We start from the raw sequence: 17,522 nt of genomic DNA, 5'->3' as shown, positions 1-17,522 counted from the left end.
AATCAATTCATTTTCTGTATGACTTTACACTCTCATCCCTGCACCTGCAATTTTAGGCAGTCAAACTTTTTTCCTAATTTTTCATTTACCTCTTTGAGCCACACTTTCTTCATTAACTGGAAAACGTATTATTGGAAAACTTGTAACATTGTAAAAAAGGAAATAAAGGGAAATACACATTCTATAAGAAATATTATACCAATCAGTCACTCCATCTGTGGTGCAGGAACCCAGAGCTGCACGATGTGGCGAGCACAGGTCCTGAGCCACAGAGACAAGGACCTGGTCACGGAAACCTCCTCTCGGCCCTCAGGCGATCTGGTCCCTGAGAACGAGCGGTGCACCCACACCTTCTCCTCCCTCCCGCCTTCCTGCCCTTTCTCTCCCATAAGGAGGAATCCTTGCTCCTTTTTTCTTTAGAAGACCGTTTCTGGCTCCCCAGTGCTCAGAGAATATGGCTGACACAAACCTCCTGACATCCTGGCCGCTTTGGGGTCACGTGTAGTTTCAAGGTGTTTCCTTTTTTGTTTGCGCTTCATGGCTCAGCACCTCAGAGAGTGACCAAAATGAGGTGCCTTCCTCCCTGGAACTCTGCTGCCAGAGGTTCAAGTGATGACAGCCAAGAATCAAGTCAGTATATCCAAGAACAAGAAGCGATTGGAGAGGCTCTCTCCTCACTCACTCAGTCACTCACTGGCCTGGCCGGTGCTTAAGTACACCAGTAGGGCCATTATGATGTAAGTGAGACAGGGTTCCGTAGCATTCTGACACGTACATCAGAGCAGACCACTGATGGTGGCGGGGGTGGGGGACCCTTTTACCCAACAAACTCTACCATCAACTTGAATTTTTATCTTGCCCTTCACATGAAAACTTGAGAACCAGTGATATGGATTAAACAAAAGACAATTACTGTATATATCTAGGGGAACCACATTACTATATCTCCCCAAGGGTGGGGATAAGGCACCACCTGAGAGAACCAGGCCTTCACCCATGCCTCACATTATTTATAATATAGCATTTGCTTCTGCTATAATATTAATTTTGAAAATGTTTATGAAGATTTAATAGTAATAGCATGGAAAATATCATATTATATGATTACGTGAAAAATCAGCATCTTAACAATATAAAATAAATATATGGAGAAAAGGACCATAAAAATCTGTGTATTCAGAGTAGTTTCTTTTTAAAAAAGGATTTAAATTTTTTCTTTATAGTTTAGACATTTATTGTAATGACATGAGTGGTTTTTTGGTTGGAGAAGAAATAACCCAGGGTTTAAAAAGTGAAGGATAAAATGGTCACAAGTAGCAAATAAAAAAAAAAACAAATACTCTTCCAGAGTCAAGGTCGAATTCCAGATGTTTCATGCTGCACAAATATCATACTCTTTCTGAGCCTAGGTTTCTTTTCTAGAATATTTTTTCCTTTTCAGGCCACACACACATTCTGCCATGTCATATTCTTGGAGAAAATACTGAAAAAAAGAAAGCCTGGAGTGGATCACCAACGGAAAAAACCAAGTGGCACTCGGAGGTCTTGTAGTGTTGAGGCTTTATTTCACACCGGCGGGCTCAGAGTGGAGTAATTTCCCCAAAAGTCTGAGCCCTGAACGAAGGAAAAGGGAGCAATTTATACCTTTCTGCTTCCTTATCTGTAACATTCCTACGTGCACAGCAAGCGAGTAGGCAAGGGGGAGGGAGTTTAGGGAGCAAACCTTGGGACCCGGTGCTGGGCAGCACGGGGAAACCAAGGGAGTGTTTTTTTTTTTTTTTGGGGGGGTTGAGGAGGGGGATGAGGCAGAGGGGAGCCACCTGCTAGGTTGCTGTCCTTGTAAATTTTCCCTATCATTCTCAATGTTGAGGCCAAGGGCTACACTTAAGTTTCTTCCGAGGCATGGTCAGAATTGATGCCTGAAGCCCAGTGACTGACTTAGATCCTCACCTGCCTAGTCTTGCCAGCATTTCTGCTGTTGGGGAGACTTGAGTCCTACCTGTGCTCCTACTGAGCTTCCTCCTGGAATCCAAGGAGGATGTTTTTGCTGATGTTTTTGGTGTTCCCAGCTCTGTATTGCATCTGCTTGGATTTATTACTCGGTCCTCAAGTCACCGTGTAGGGCCTACTGATCACACTCCCTCTCCAGGCTGTCCTATACCTGCCCTGTAAAATCAGAATCTTCATTTTGTACATCTGCTTGTAAGGCTAAGCATCCATCCTGTCTTGAATGTGAGTCATTCAGATTTATAATAGTCAAGTCCAGGGAGGAGGCATGTTGAAAAGCCTGGTCGTCTACTCTGGGGAAGGTCTCCTTACTGGGAAGACCATATTTCCCAGCCAAGGAGTCTCCACAAAGCCCACTTCATGTCCCTGTTCCTAAGGCTATAGATAAAGGGGTTCAGCAGGGGGGTGACCATCGTGTATGCCACAGATGCCACCATTCCGGTGTCAGCCGACTAGGAGGAGGAGGGCTGGAAATACACCAGAAAGAGTGTCCCATAAAAGAGAGTGACCACTGTCAGGTGGGAGCCACAGGTAGAGAAGACTCTGTGCTTCCCCCCAGCAGAGGGGATCGTGAGGATGGTGCGCATGATGTGCGCATAGGAGACCAGGACGCAGCCGAGGGCACCACACCCGACAGGGTTGAGTTAGTAAGCATCACGATCTGGAAGATGTGAGTGTCTGAGCAGGCCAGTGTGAGGAGCAGGAGGAGGTCACAGAAGGAGTGTGGGATGGAACGGGAGGCACAGAAGGAGAACTGAGACATCAGGAGAGTGAGTGGGAAGGCCAGGAGGTGGGAGCAGAGCCAGCACACAGTGACCAGCAGCAGGCAGCGCTGGGGGCTCACGATCGTGGTGTAGTGGAGAGGAAGGCAAATGGCCACGTAGCGGTCATAGGCCATCACAGCCAGCAGGAAGTCATCCAGCAGGGCCAGTGCCATGAAGAAGTACATCTGCAGGAGGCACCTGGTGCAGGAGATGGTGTGGTGCTGTGTCTGGATGTTCACCAGCACCTTGGGGACAATGGTGCAGGAGAAGCAGGTGTTGATGAAGGACAGGTTGGCCAGGAAGAAGTACATGGGGGTGTGGAGGCGAGGGTCAGAGCCGATGGCCAGGATGGTGAGCAGGTTCCCCGACACAGTGACCAGGTACATGCCCAGGAAGATCCCAAACAGGAGAGGCTGCTGTTCTGGATGCTCAGAGAGGCCCAGGAGCAGGAGGTCAGGGATGCCGTTTGGTTTCTGATTTTCATTTAAAGTAGAACAATTGAAGGAAAATCTTACCTAAATATACATAGACTCCAAAAAGTTATGGCATTCAAAGCCTTTTTTTCCCCATGTTCCTTTTAAAGGTCCTAGAAATACACTGTAAACATGTGCAGAGGTAAGAACTATGGACAGTGATGGGAGATTTTTTGGGGGTTGAACTTTGCATATTAGTACATTGTCCTGTAGACCTCCTGGATGAGGCTGAACTGGAGATTACCTGGGAAGAAACTTCCTAATTCACAGTTCACCCCAACCGCCCGTTATGGGAAAGCTATCAATTTCATTGTCACGAGAGGTTTGAATAAGACACTGTGGGGAATATGTATTTACTAAGAAATTATTAAGAAGAGCTCTCTTTTTGTTTCTGTCTCTCTATTGAGGGGTAGAAAAGCAATAACTAATTACATGCATAAGTCTTCACTGGAACTCAGAAATTCTTGGTGTGATAGGAGTATCTGCCCTCTTTTTCTTTTGAAGACATATCAAATGAGCTAATGTAGATAAAATCACTTTTTAAACTCAAAGGCGTTTTACAAAGAAAAGATCCCATTGTCTTCATCATCAGCATTCCTGTCAGCAGCATCAAGTCCCTAGGAGTTTGGCCTGGGGTCCTATAGACCAGGTGGGAAACCTTTCTCTGCCCTTTCTGGCTGTGCTATCCTTTGCAACTTATACACCCTCTTTGCGCCTCAGTTTCCTAGATTGTTAATTTCACTGTTAATGCAGACTTTGTAAACTTATGGATAAGGAATAAGATGACATATTCAAAATGCTAGCACAGAGTAGACATTCAATAAATCGTGATAACAGTTATTAATATTGCTAGTAATTGTAGATAAAATGGAAACTGGGGATCCTGATGCACCAGAAAAATGTTTGAGGCCATGCCTCCCAGCTTTAAACCCCCACTGCTTTTTATATTTTGGGTGAATTATTTACATCCTCTGAGCCTCATTTTTTTTTCATCTGTAGAATGTGGACATAAACCTACCATATAGGACTGTTGAAAGCATCAACATGCCAGAATCCATTAAAGGGTTTTTCAGGACCTGTGATATAAAAACCCAAATGAGCGATTCTGTCTTGTGCATGTGCCTGGTGTGGAAGGATGAACACGCCAACAGGCAACAGCAGCGTGTGCTACTATCAGGCTCTTTGATGTGGGCATGCAACCCAGTCCCTCTGGGTTTGACAAACTTTCCTTGGCCACTGGCTCTTTTGTGTGCTAAAACGTTGAGCAAGTTTGCTCCATCTTTCTGGCCTCAGTTTCTGCATCTGCTTGTAGCAGAGAATAACTGTAAGGTTGGAGGCATTGGAGGGAGGGGTGAGCACCTCGGAAACTGATGATGTGCCAAAGTCCCTGGCTGCTGCCCCCTCTCAACCTGAAAAATGTACCTTAGGCTAGCCGATCCTCACACCACTGTAAATCTCAGCTCTGCCTCCCCCTACGTTCTTTAAAAACTCGCTGCCTACCCTGCTGAGCGTGATTTCCCCGGCCTGTGACTAGCCAGACCAGGGAATACCGCCGAGGAATTGCGCTCCAATAAACTGCCAGGCCCTTTGTTGCCTCTCGTTACCTGCTTATTTCGGCTAGACTTTATCTTACAATAATTGCCTAATGCATAGCATTATGATGAGGATTAAATTAGTAAAGCATCATACAGAACTAGAATGATGATGGGCTTATATCAAGTGCTCTTTATGTTTGCTTTTCCTGATTTCATTGTCTTCTCTTCAAGGAGTTTCTGGAGTGACCAACTAGCTGTCTGTGTTTGCCCAACACTTTTCTGCTTTCAAAACTGGGCATCCCACTTCCCCCAGTCCTGGCACACAGGGCCTTTTCTTGGTCATCATCTTTGGGAAGATGGGCTCTGAAAACTGTAGTTTCATATGTACAGTTGTAAGCGACAATGTCATCAGTACCATCATCATGACCCTCGGTGCAAAGGCTCCGACGTAGTAGTACTATGACAAAACATCCACTTGGACAGGTCACACGTGTCACAGGTTCGAGTCACAGCAGTATGTCTTGTAAATCATTTAGCATTTCAGAGCCTCAGTTGTAAAATGATCCTAAATAAATCTACCTCACATAATTCTGAGATGCTAGGTAGAAAAATGAAGTAGATCTTGCTAAACTGCCAGTTGTGGAGATTGTTACTCTCCTACGCTGATTGTGAGAGCTGCTCACGATTGAGTGGGCTGACAGTGAATTCTATGCATCCAGGGGTCCTGAGCACTGTTGATGTCTGCTTACAATGTCTCAGCCACTGCCAAGGGCCTGGGGCCTGCTGATCTGGATTGACGTTGGGCTAGACTCTCAGGGAGTTCATGAATATTAAATCAAGACCCTCCTCATGGTGTTAAGAGAGCCAAGTTGTATTCAGCTGAGAGTGAGGAAGTGGCAGGAAAGAAGTAATAGGGGAGGAGGTAGGTGTGTGTGTGTGGGGAGAGGGTGTGTGGCCAGTGTCTCCCATCGCTGGGCCCCAGGCCTTACCTGGGAATTCTGATCATCCCCACATCCTGTCACCAGCACCAGGTGTGGGGTCTGTCTCACCTGTTTGGTTGACCTTCCCTTCTTCTCCTCAAGAGAGCTTGCTAGAACCACACTTTCCTTCCTATCCTGTAACAGCAACACAGATGAAAGGCTCATGGCTGTAGAAGCCTGTCCTCAGGAACAGAAACCAGGAGGAGTTGTGGGCATTTCCCACAGAAGGTCTCCTGGGACCTGCTCCCAGATCTCCTAGTTAGAAACGAGATAGGGCAACTGTCCCACCTCCTAGTTGTCCCTTCTGGGCCCTGGGTTTTTGAGTCCCAGCACAGTCAGGAACACCTTTTTTAGGAGTGACCGGATCTGTGGCCCCGGAGAGCCCTGCTCCTCGTCCCCCTCCCTGTGCACGTCTGTGGGGGGGTCCCGTTTCCTTCTGCCCTACCCTGCCATGGAGTCCCTGAATGCAGATGCCAGTCCTTATAAAGAGAAACTATCATTTCTCAGAAAATAAATAATAAATACATCGAATAGATCTGGGGTAGGGTGGGCCGCACAGCTGTTGTCTTCATATTCCTATAGTTCTTCACACAGACTTCTTCCCTGGCTTTTCATCAGAACAACTCTGACACAGCACTGGTCGTGTATGTGACACCCATGAGCCAGAGACTGCAAAGGAGAAAGAAGGAAACAGTGTAAATACAGTAAACTATCAGTATCTATGTCTCATTTATTACCAAAATGTTCAATTACCTCTACTGCACTTGCCTCACCCCCACACACTGCACTGTAATAAATTTTGAATACAGGAGCTGTGACTGATATATCTTTGCAATATTTTGATTGCGTTGCATATTTCATTTCAATCCTGGTGCGTAGCAGAAACTGGGTCCTTGTTGAGTGAACGAATGCTGAGAAGTATGCTATTCTGCCTTCCTAATCAGCTTTTTCAAGGCCCGATTCATGTCCTTGTTCCTAAGGCTCCAGATAAAAGGCTTCAGCATGGGGGTAGCTGTCTGCGTGAGGCACTGGGCAAAGGGGACCTTCTTGCTCTTGCTCAGCATGTTTGCCAGCATCCTTGGCATGATGCCATGCGTAAAGCAGATGTCCACAAAAGACAGGTCAGAGAGGAAGAAGCACATGGGGGTGTGGAGGCGGGCATCCCCCCATGGCTGCGATGATCACCGAGTTGGCAGCCACATTGACCAGATACGTGGCCAGGAAGCTGGCAGAGTTGCACCTGCTATTTGGGGTCACTGCTCAGTCCCGGAAGGAGGAAGTCATTGATGTGACTCTGGTTTCCCCTTGACATTGCTGTCCGGCAAGTAGAACATCGGAAGGGATGTTGGGTGTGTGTCCTGGCTGGGGTCTCCAGTTGTTGTAACTTCCTGTAAGTGCATGGCATAATTGACAGGAGTAAGGAGTTTACTGTCACGCAGACCTGGCTTTGTCACTGATTTACACTGAGCATGAAGTAATTTCCTTCCTGAACTTTCACTTCCTTCATCTGTAGAGACAGAAGTTATGAAATTTACCTCCTCAGACCATTTTGTTTGGCTGGGATTTCTTTCTCACTGGCTTCCCCAAAGTAGTTATCAGAAAATCTTAACTTTTCCCTGAAGAAAACACATATACTGTAGAGATGGTATTCCTAGCTCCAACCGCTTTGAGAAGAGCTTGTGGAATGGGTTTGGGAGTTTGAATAACAATCTGATCAGGAGCACCATGAAACTAGAGTCTATGATCCCCCAGGAGGTGAAACTATCATAGGGGGGGCAGCACCATTTTCTGGAACTCTGTGGCAAAGAAGGCAGACCACTTCCTGGCAGCAGAAGGGCATCCGTCTGGTTTGGCTAAACTTTTTATTTCATGCAGGTGGGTGGCATTAAGGAAGCCATAACAAAAGTAATAGTTGCACGTCTTCACGGTAGATTAGAGTTTAATTGAGTCATGGGTGGTCGTCTGGGCATGAGAACCTCATACAAGGTGCAGATGTGCTGGCCAGTAACACCGAGGGGATTGGATAGCCAAGTTCTGGGCTTCAGGAGCTGGATTCCTATCCTTGAGATGGGCAGAGAGGAGCAAGATCCAGACAACAAAGCAAGATTCCAGTTTGGGAGGAGTTGTGGCTCTGCCCAGCAATTGAAAAAGGCAGAGAGTCAGCTGCCATGCAGCATGATCAGAAGTCAATTACCTGACCTCATGCTCAAGATCAGACCCTGGCTGTCAGGCCGAGTGACATGATGCTGCGTCACTCAATGTGTTCCTTGACTTGAGCTCCTAATGTCACCTTGCTTAGGTCAGGGTTAGTTCTAGAGGAGAACACAGGGAACAATCTGCAGATGTCTGCCAGTGACCCTGTCAGATAAAGGGAGAAAGGGGATATAAGGTGAATGAGAAGAAGTCAACCCAAGGACACTGAGTACCAATGATTTTTATTTTTGATGTTAAAAATACTCAAGTGAAATCGTTTGCATTGCTGGAAAGATTCCATACTGCTTTGATCTTTCAGTCACTTTCCTAAGATGCAGCAGCACATGTTCATGAAGCTTATTTCTTCTCCCCAAAGTGCTTGGAACTTTGGACTGAAGTGGTTTCTCCTAGGAGGAGAGGCACAATGAGACATGATTGACACAGAGAGGCCCAGGACATCACATCTGCCAGGGCAGGAACCGGTCTGGCTGTTCAACACTGCTTCCCCAGTTCATCATTGTGTGCTTGTAGCAGGTGACCAATAAAAATGCTGAACACCTTGAGAGTATATAGCATGTGCTAGGCAGTGTATGAATCCACATAAGAACTCTGGCAGCATAGAGATGAGGAAATTGAATTGCAAACTTTTTATAGGGTGTTCACTAACTTGCTCCAGATTATATTACTAGGAAGTGGATGTAATTCCAACCCAAGTAGTTTGGCTTCAAAGCCCACTTCTTAGCCATATACCACATAACTCTCTTCCTTTTAAATATTTGCTGGTAGGAGAAACTCAGATTGGACAAGTTTGAAGCACCTTGAATAACTGGGGTGTGTTACATGAGAGCAGAGTCAGATTCTTTGGATCAGGAGAATTAGTGGAAATACTCCAGGATTTGGATTTTAGTCCTAGTTTAGCTACTTATCAATTATTCCACTTGGAAAACCTTTGTGTCTCATTTATTTTTCTCAAAGAAAAATGAAAGACGTATAATACCATTTCCATCAATACCATTCCATTGTGGGCATTAAATGAATGAAACTGTCTGAAAAGTGCTTTTCAAATGAGTAGGTGCTGGATAAGTACTAGATATATATGTCATATATAACATGAGTGGTATATAGTAAAATAATAATCCTCATTTAATACATAGTTCCTGGCTTAGCTGGTTAGGAGAAGAAAGAGAGGAAGAGAGAAAGAAAGTGTGTGTGTGTGTGTGTGTGTGTGTGTGTGTGTGAGAGAGAGAGAGAGAGAGAGAGAGAGAGAGAGAGAGAGAGAGTAGTTGAATGGTCACTGAAAGGAGAGCAAGGTCAAAGCTGGAGAGGTACAGAACCAGAGGTAGTAGAATTTCCTGTCAGAGAAGGGGAGGGAACAGAGATTCCAGTGAGCTTCCTGCAGTAGTGGTGTGTAAATTAAGGGGCCCCATTTGCTGACAGCCTGCCCACAACTGGGTCACTAATAATGGTATCAGATAGGCCAGCAAAGCCCGATGACCTTCCTTCACCGAGTGTTTTTCACTTTCTCTAAAGTCTGTTCATGTGGGACAAGAGCTCCCCAGTTCCTATCATTACTTCTGTGCATCCTCTTTGGTTGTGAGGCAGGCTGTTCCTGAGCTGAGACAGTGGAAGAAATTGAGAAGAGCATAGGCGAGGCAAGAGGGCAGGAGAAGTGTGTGTGTGTGTCGGTGTGGGGGTGTTCAGGTAGTCCGGAGGGCTTTGCCCAAGAAGTTTTAAGCTAAGAAGCAAATGATGGAATTTCTACTCAATAGTAAAAAAGTAAAAAGCCCAATTAGAAAATGGGGTAAGGTGTTGGGTAGACATTTCTCCAAGAAAGGTATACAAATGGCCAACAGGTATATGAAAAGATCCTCCACATCACTAATCATCATGGAAATGCAAAGCCACAATGAGACGTCCCCTCACACCTGTTGGAATGGCTGCTATCAAAGAACCAAATGACAAGAGTTGCACACTGCTGGTGGGAATGTAAATTGGTGCAGCCATTATGGAAAACAGAATGGAGGTTCATCCAGAAATCAAAAACAGAATTACCGTATGATCCAGCAGTTCCATTTCTGGGCATAAAGCTGAAGGAAATGAATTCACTATCTTGAAGAGGTATTCGCCCCTTTCTGTTCAGTGGAGCTTTATTCATAACAGCTAAGATGTGGAAACACTTAATGTCCACTGACAGATGAGTGGTTAAAGAAAATGTGGCATATACCTGCAGTGGAATATGATTCAGCATTAGAATAGAAGAAAATACTGCTGTGGACCATGTGGATATACCTTAATGACATTATACTATGTGAAATAAGCCAGCCACAATAAGACAAATACTTGATGATTCCACTTATATGAGATAACTAAGACAGTCAGATTCATAGGACCAAAGAGTGGAGTGGTGGTTGCCAGAGGCTGAGGGGAGGGGCAATGAGGGGTTACTAACCAGCGGGTATAAAGTTTCAGTTAAGCAAGACAAGTAAACTCTATAGAGTCTGTTGTTCAAGCTGTGCCTAGAATCAACAGAGATGGGGTGTGTGCTGAAAGATGCAAAATGGTGACAGCAGAGAGGAGGCTGAGGACAGTATTAAAGGACTTCAGGCTTGGATGGGGCGTGACTGGGTGGAGCTCGGTTTCCTACTCCTCGGAGTGCAGCCTCATAGCTAGGACTGAGGGCCCTGAGTCCCTAGTCCTGGGTTCAAGTCTCAGCCTCACCAAGTTTGGGCACACTGGCTTGAGCAAGCTGCTTAACCTTTAAACCTTAGTTTTTTCTTATTTACAAATAAATTATAATAGGATCTGCCTCTAGGAACTTACAAGCATTCTCACCATACACATGTAAATCAGTAATTTAGCAAGAGAAACTCCTGATAAGCATCAGCTGTAATTATTTCTGCTCTTTAACATCATTTTAAGGATTTGTGTATATAGGACTTAGGAAACTGGCACATCATAGGTGTTCAAGAAGTGCCTGAAGAAATATATACAGACCTAAAGAATCTCAGAGCCAGAAAAAACTCAGAGACCATCCCTTTCGCCCCACCACCCACAGCAGGAAACCTCTAATAGCCCTGACAGTGGTCATCCAGCTTGAATACATCTAGTGACAGGGAACTCACTGCCTTTTAATTTTTACCCATGGAGTCATGATAAGCCACATCTACATATTTGGCATTAAAGTCAAGAGCCAAGAATTTGAAACCCCACAGTAGTGATAGCTGAAGTCGGTTAGGACAGTATCCTAACTTCTAATACCCTGTCTTAAGTGACTTCAGTTATCACCAGTGGCCACATGGCTCTTCTCGCACTTGTGGAATTGTTGATTTGTTAGGTTTCCACAAGCACTCCCTGGGTGCCAGCAGTCATGCCAGTTCCGGGGACACGGAGCTGAGGATATACCAAGTTACCCTACAGATATTTGCAGACAGTGACCGTGTCTCCCTGAGTGTGTGCATTTCCAGCCACCTCCTGCCTCCTGAGGCCCTCCCCCAGGACGCAGCTGCAAACCCTCTCACATCTTTCAGATTTCCAGCCACCCTCTTCTTCTGTCCCACGACTGACACTCCTGCAGGACAGACATGTCGCCAGTGAGGTGGAGTGCGACTAGGGAGACTCGGGAGCACCAGGACTTTTCCTCTTCACCCAGAAAAATCTGCTTTCATGTGTTCTAAGGATTGAAGAAAAGGGTAGTTTTGAAGATAAGCTTCGAGTGTGAAGAAAAGTCTCGAATCCTCAATTATAATCTATGCCATCAGGTTGCGGAGAGGCGTAAGTGGGCAGTTGGTCACGGAATATCGCACCCCGAGTTAACAGCAGAACTGCTCTGGCAGACGGGGCCTGAGGGCCTTTCTCCTCCCTCACCTTTCTCATGTTTCTGCCTTCCCCACCCAAGCGGCTCTGAAGCTGGGCAAGGCTGTGGACGTGGATTCTTTTCAGTGCGAGAGGTTCTTCTAGAGCCTCAGACAATTAGTCACTTGTTATTCTAGTCATTTCTGAAGAAAGCCTAGGACTTCGTTCTTCCAAGCTGTGGGGGAGAATGTATGGAGTCAAGGGAAGGGTCCAGGTCTTCTTTGTTGATTAGTCGGTACTGATACACCAGTCAAGTTGCCACATCATTTTGAGTCCCGTTGTTCAGAGTTTAAAGAAAAAGAAGTAAATATTTCAAATATGGTCATAAGTCAAAATTTGTGTTATATATATTTCACTATAATAAGAAAGCCAAAAATAGTTTTTACCAGTCTTTCAGACTGGAAATGAGAGAAGAAAGCCATTAAGGCATCTTCCAGGCTAATCATACTGCAGTTTATATATATTGTAAAACAAGATAACAGAGAATTCTTATTTCATACTAAATTTCCATGCAAGTATAAGAAAAATACCATATTTCAACATAACAATTTATTAGATGATGAAGAGGTTACAGAGATTACAGTGGGTATAAACAAAGTTAATAAAATCACAGTAGAAGTACAGAAAACAAACTGAGTTAATCTGTGTAAATGTACATATTTATGTCTTACGACGACCACTTTGACATTTCCGTATTACTGTTTTGAAGTCATGAATTCCCTGCTCTGGTCTTCTGGGGTGCTCAGGGGTCTGTAGGCCACAGGCGGAGAACCTCTGGCGTAGAGAAAGGCTCTCCTCTTCCACTGATGCATTACTGATGTGCTCAGCCTGAAATGACTTCTTACCTGAATTCTTGTGGGTTTAAATTGTCCATATTCACATGGTACCTCTCCGTATGCACTGGGAGGCAAGGTAGGTAAAGATGTGACAGGTCACTTTTCAGAGAGATACTGGGGCTTAGGGAAGCAGTTATAATAAGATTCCTTTCTGAATTATTTGTAAAAGTCCCTGGATTATTTGCAAAATCAATTGTATGAGTAGTGTTTCAAACATGCTGTTTTACTGTATATTGATGCATAGTACTGTGAGGGACAGTATATCCTGTCACCCCTATTAAGGTGTAACTTTCAGAAAGCTGAGCCTGTCTCCCTTCTGTCTCCTTATCCTCTATTGTCTCTATAAGAGTTTATCTCTGTGTGTATTGACTAATCTGTTTTCAGCTCCTTCCTAGTCTCAGTGGAAAAGAAAATAAAATGAGAAATGTGCTGCCTAAGTTTCTAGTAGGTGTACAGTGTTCAGACAGGTTTAGTACCATAATATTGCAGGGTTCTTCCTATGTTATCTGTGCCTATATAATATAAAACAATATTGCATGGTGGTCACAAATCAAACACCTCTGGGCCTGCTTGTGACATATTCCACTTGGTGTTTTGGGAGAGATAGTCTATCTCTGAGACTCGGTCTCATCTGAGGAGCAATGTGCTTGTGTGTCAGTGGGTTTAAAGTATCCTGAAATGGTAGAATCACATGGGTAGGATTCTACCAAAACTATTCTTGTATGGTGAAGTGAATTAGAACCCACCCAAAGGAGCCAGGGTGGAAAACTATATCCATAGTCCTTGGAAGAGACCGTGACAGTCTCTCTCCTGCCATATAGATAGCTGGGACACTGGTTGAATATAATACTCCTTAGTTCTTAGTTAACTAAAAGGTAGTCAGCAAGCTTATTCTATTTCTCATTATCTTCTCCCTGTTATTCCCACAGCTTATTGTTGTGGTGTCTACATTATCAGAACAGTTACCAATGCATAGCACACTCTTTCCCTTATAATCATGGGTTAGGGTGAATTCATTTTTCCTCAGCTTTATTGAAGTACAATAGACATGTAACATTGTAAGTTTAAGGTGAACGATGTAATGATTTGGTACACCACTGATTGTATCTAATTTCTGAAAGGCCTTATTTTATTGTTACCAATGCTTTCCAGCAATTTCCAAGTTAGCTTCTGGGCTGCCTTGTTTGGATAGCAGAAATTTTGTTGAAGTCTCCAGATCCTGCTTGCCTACATCAACTCACTCCTTCTGGAAGGTGAGAATTGCCTCGTATTGGGGCAGAGGCAACAGTCTAGACTGAGAAGTCTAGAGTTGCCTGAGGGCCTGATGAGTAACTCTTTCAGGGCAACATGTGACCTCATGGTCCTTTGTTACCTAGAATTCCCTTTGGTGTGAATTTGTTGGCATATCTGTGGGGTTATAGATAAAAGATCTTGATTTTTAAGTGACTAATGTTGTTGGGAAAAAAGTTTGAGAGTGAGGGAAGAGAGAGATCAGAACTAAGAACATGTATTAGATTTCCTGGGACCAAAGGACTTAATTAGCTTTATAAGTTTCTGGAGGGCATAATAAATGACCTCATTTATTTATATATGCCAGGCATTCATCGCAGTCTTGAGTGGTTTATTGTACTTGCTTGAACATGAGAAAACTATGGCATGTAAACAGGGGAAGTGCAAAGTGCTCAGACCTTCTAGGCCAGTGTCCCCAAAGCTGAGTGATTGGTGGGGGACGGTGCCCAACGTCAGGTGTGCCTGTACAAATAAGGAAGGCTACTGGAAATTGAGTTCGTTTCCTGGATTGCTATTTGTTTCCTGATAACTGGAAAAGAACATAGTGATGGCAGTGGCAGGCACTTAATGTTGGGCCCTAGGTTTCCCTGTGTCCCATTAAGCCTCTGTGTACCTCTTGTTATGTTGTTAATTCCGAAAGATTTGTATTCATCTTAAGCTCCTGCCATCAACAAGCTTATGATGCAACAAAGTTGATGGTTGATAAAACCTGATGAAATAACAAAAGGAGAGAAAAGCATTCAAAAGGGAGTATATTTCTTACATAAGTATTGTTATTGACAACATCATAATCTGGGAAGGATCGACTAGCAATACATTCACACTTCCGTATTTGTGTGTCATTGGGGCTGTGTAGTTGTCATTAGATCTCTTCATCGTGTAATGCTGGCTCCCCATGTCAGAGAGACCCTTCTAGATTGTATCTCCTGGCCCCCCTGTGTTCAGTGCAGTCACGCGATGAGTTGTGGACAATGAGCTGTGGCCAGAATGGTGTGAGTCACTTCTGGACAGAGCATTTAATTGCCAGGGCAAAATAGTCCTGAGTTTTTCTCTGCTTCTGACAGTGATGATTAATGATTAAAGCAGCGACCGTTCCATCACTTTGCTTCCTGAGTGTTTAAAGTGAGTAGCACCTTTAGACTTTTCAATGGTGGACATGCAGTGGGAATAAGAAAAAAACTTTTGGGTTCAAGATCCAAAGATTTTGAGATTGTTTGTTACCTAGCACAACACACAGCCAACTTATCCTGACTAATACTCATCGCACTTTTCATAATATGAAAGGCATTTCAGTGAGGATTATGTCCACATGCAGAAAGGAAGAATTAAGAGGGAAGGGCAATGGGGTCCAGTGTACTGACAGTTCACACTGTGATGACACTGCTGTTGGTGTGGAAGTAAATCTGTTTTGTAGATTCTTTTATCTTTCCAGGTTTGTTCTTCCTGCTCTCAAGTTGAACAAGTCACACAGGGTTTTTCAATGTCCCTCAAACATATTCCAGTGTTCATTGCCTGGACACTTTCTGCTGTTTGAAATGCTGTGCCATTTCCTTATCCTTTGAACTTTCGTCTTTCCACATTCAACCCAGCCCTTCTGTAACATCTTTATGTTGACAGGTAGTAACTGCACTCATTGTGGTGAGGGCTTAGTAATGTGTGTAACTGTTGAACCACTGTGTTGTATACTTGAAACGAATATAATATTGTATATGAACTATATTTCAATTTAAAAAATTCAACCCATCCTTAAGGACATCTTAGGTCATTCATTAAAGTGTCTTCCCAATTCCCTACCAAATCCCTATGAGTTCTTATTCTAAAACTATAGGTCTTTATAATTCTTTGAGTACTAACCAATGTCAAGCTTACAAAAGAATTATGAAGAAAAACATTTTTCCTAAAATCTGGATTCCCAGTAGTACCAGACCTGGTATTAAACATTTACTTGGTCAGGTTATTGATAGAAACCAACTGTTGTAGCTTCCAGGCAATGCTCTTACTGCTGTTCACACTACCTCTCGTGACTTCTTTGGGTGCCATCTGAAAAATGGGTATGCAGGAAAAATAACCAGATCATCTCTTAGGTCATCTCCCAATTATGACATTCTATTGTGTTCTTTCTAAGTGAATTCTGTCCCTTAATTTCCTCAAAGCCCTCTTCATATCTTTGTTCCTCAGGCTGTAAATGAAAGGGTTCAACATGGGTGTCACTAATGTGTATATGAGTGCGGCTACCCAGTCCTTCACCCCTGAGTACATGGACAGGGGCCTAAAATAGACATAGATGACACTCCCGTAGAACAAGGCCACTATGGTGAGGTGAGAGCCACAGGTAGAGAAGGCCTTCCACTTCCCAGCTATAGAGGGAATTCTGAGCACAGTGAAAATAATTCGCAGGTAGGAGAAGACGATGCATAGGAAGGGGGTCACGATGACAGCCAGCGTCTCAGTCATGACCACAGTCTGGCTGGAAGATGTGTCAGAGCAGGAGAGCTTTAGCACAGGCTGGGTATCACAAAAAAAGTGCTTAATAACATGGGAGGCACAGAAAGACAGGCGGGACATGAGTAGCACACGGAGCAGGGAGTGCAAGTGGGAGATGGAACATGAACCCAGAAGCATGAGGAGGCAACGCCTTGGACTCATCACCATGTCATAACGGAAGGGGTTGCAGATGGCTACCAGCCGGTCTATGGCCATCGAGGCTAGTAGGTAACTGTCAGTGTTCCCGAAGGCCATGAAGAAGTACATCTGGGCCAGGCAGTCCACATAGGAGATGGATTTTGTCTCTGATAGTAAATTCACCAGCATCTTTGGCACAATGACTGTTGTGAAGCAGGTATCCATGAAGGATAGGTTGCTGAGAAAAAAGTACATGGGTGTGTGGAGTCTGGAGTCAGAGTGCGTGGCCAGGATGATGAGCACATTCCCCACTATGGTGACGAGGTACATGGCGAGGAAGGTGGCAAAGAGGGGTTTCTGCAGCTGAGGGTTGGGAGAGATGCCCAGGAGGATAAAGCCCGAGGTTCTGCTGCTGTGGTTCTTTGTCTCCATGCGTGTGACTTTCTGGACAGGGTTTGGAGAAGCAGTGGGAGAGATGTGAGGGGTAATTCATCAAGATAACTTCTTCCCTAACCTCCAGCCTATAAAAAAATCCCACTGGCATTTGTTAGCATCTTAAAGAATATTTAGTTTAAGAGACTACAGAGAACAGGGAGGATAATCCAAAACGAGGAGAAACTGAACGTTCCAAGCTGCTTCCTAAATGAGAAGTTTATGGTCTCGTACATATTTAGAAACTTCCTTGAAGCCTAATATGTCTGTTTTTTTCAGTTCTCTCTCTAAAGACTTGACCAATCCTTAATCTCTTTTTTCCCCCGTCTGAGGCGATGTAGCATATGGCTCCCAATTTGAGTTAGGGTGCTGTCATACAGGGGTGCCCATGAATGAGGTCCTGTTATCACGATTCTCTCCTACATTAGATCTAGAGGTTGTGATAGTGGGAGAGGTGATTAGACAAAAGTGGGCCATTAATGCAGAATTCAAATGAAATTTCCTTAAGCCTCTGGATAAGACCTACTTAATGTTTATT

The 17,522-nt window shown here is 44.3% G+C and overlaps 1 protein-coding gene and 1 pseudogene across 1 annotated transcript; both read right to left on the bottom strand.

Moving 5' to 3' along the window:
* Positions 1-2,315: 2,315 nt before the first annotated feature.
* Positions 2,316-3,172, bottom strand: LOC118923108 (olfactory receptor 1G1-like; annotated as a pseudogene).
* A 12,864-nt stretch (positions 3,173-16,036) lies between these two features.
* LOC130683132 (olfactory receptor 1L4-like) lies at positions 16,037-17,084 on the bottom strand. Its single transcript, XM_057499412.1, has one exon. It carries the CDS (start codon positions 16,982-16,984, stop codon positions 16,037-16,039), a length of 948 nt encoding a protein of 315 aa, XP_057355395.1. The 5' UTR covers positions 16,985-17,084.
* Between the last annotated feature and the right edge of the window lie 438 nt (positions 17,085-17,522).

This window comes from Manis pentadactyla, chromosome 3 (genome assembly GCF_030020395.1).
Source record: "Manis pentadactyla isolate mManPen7 chromosome 3, mManPen7.hap1, whole genome shotgun sequence".
Lineage (NCBI taxonomy): Eukaryota > Metazoa > Chordata > Mammalia > Pholidota > Manidae > Manis > Manis pentadactyla.
The sequence above is the reverse complement of the archived record's forward strand: the minus strand, read 5'-3'. Positions and strand labels throughout refer to the sequence as shown.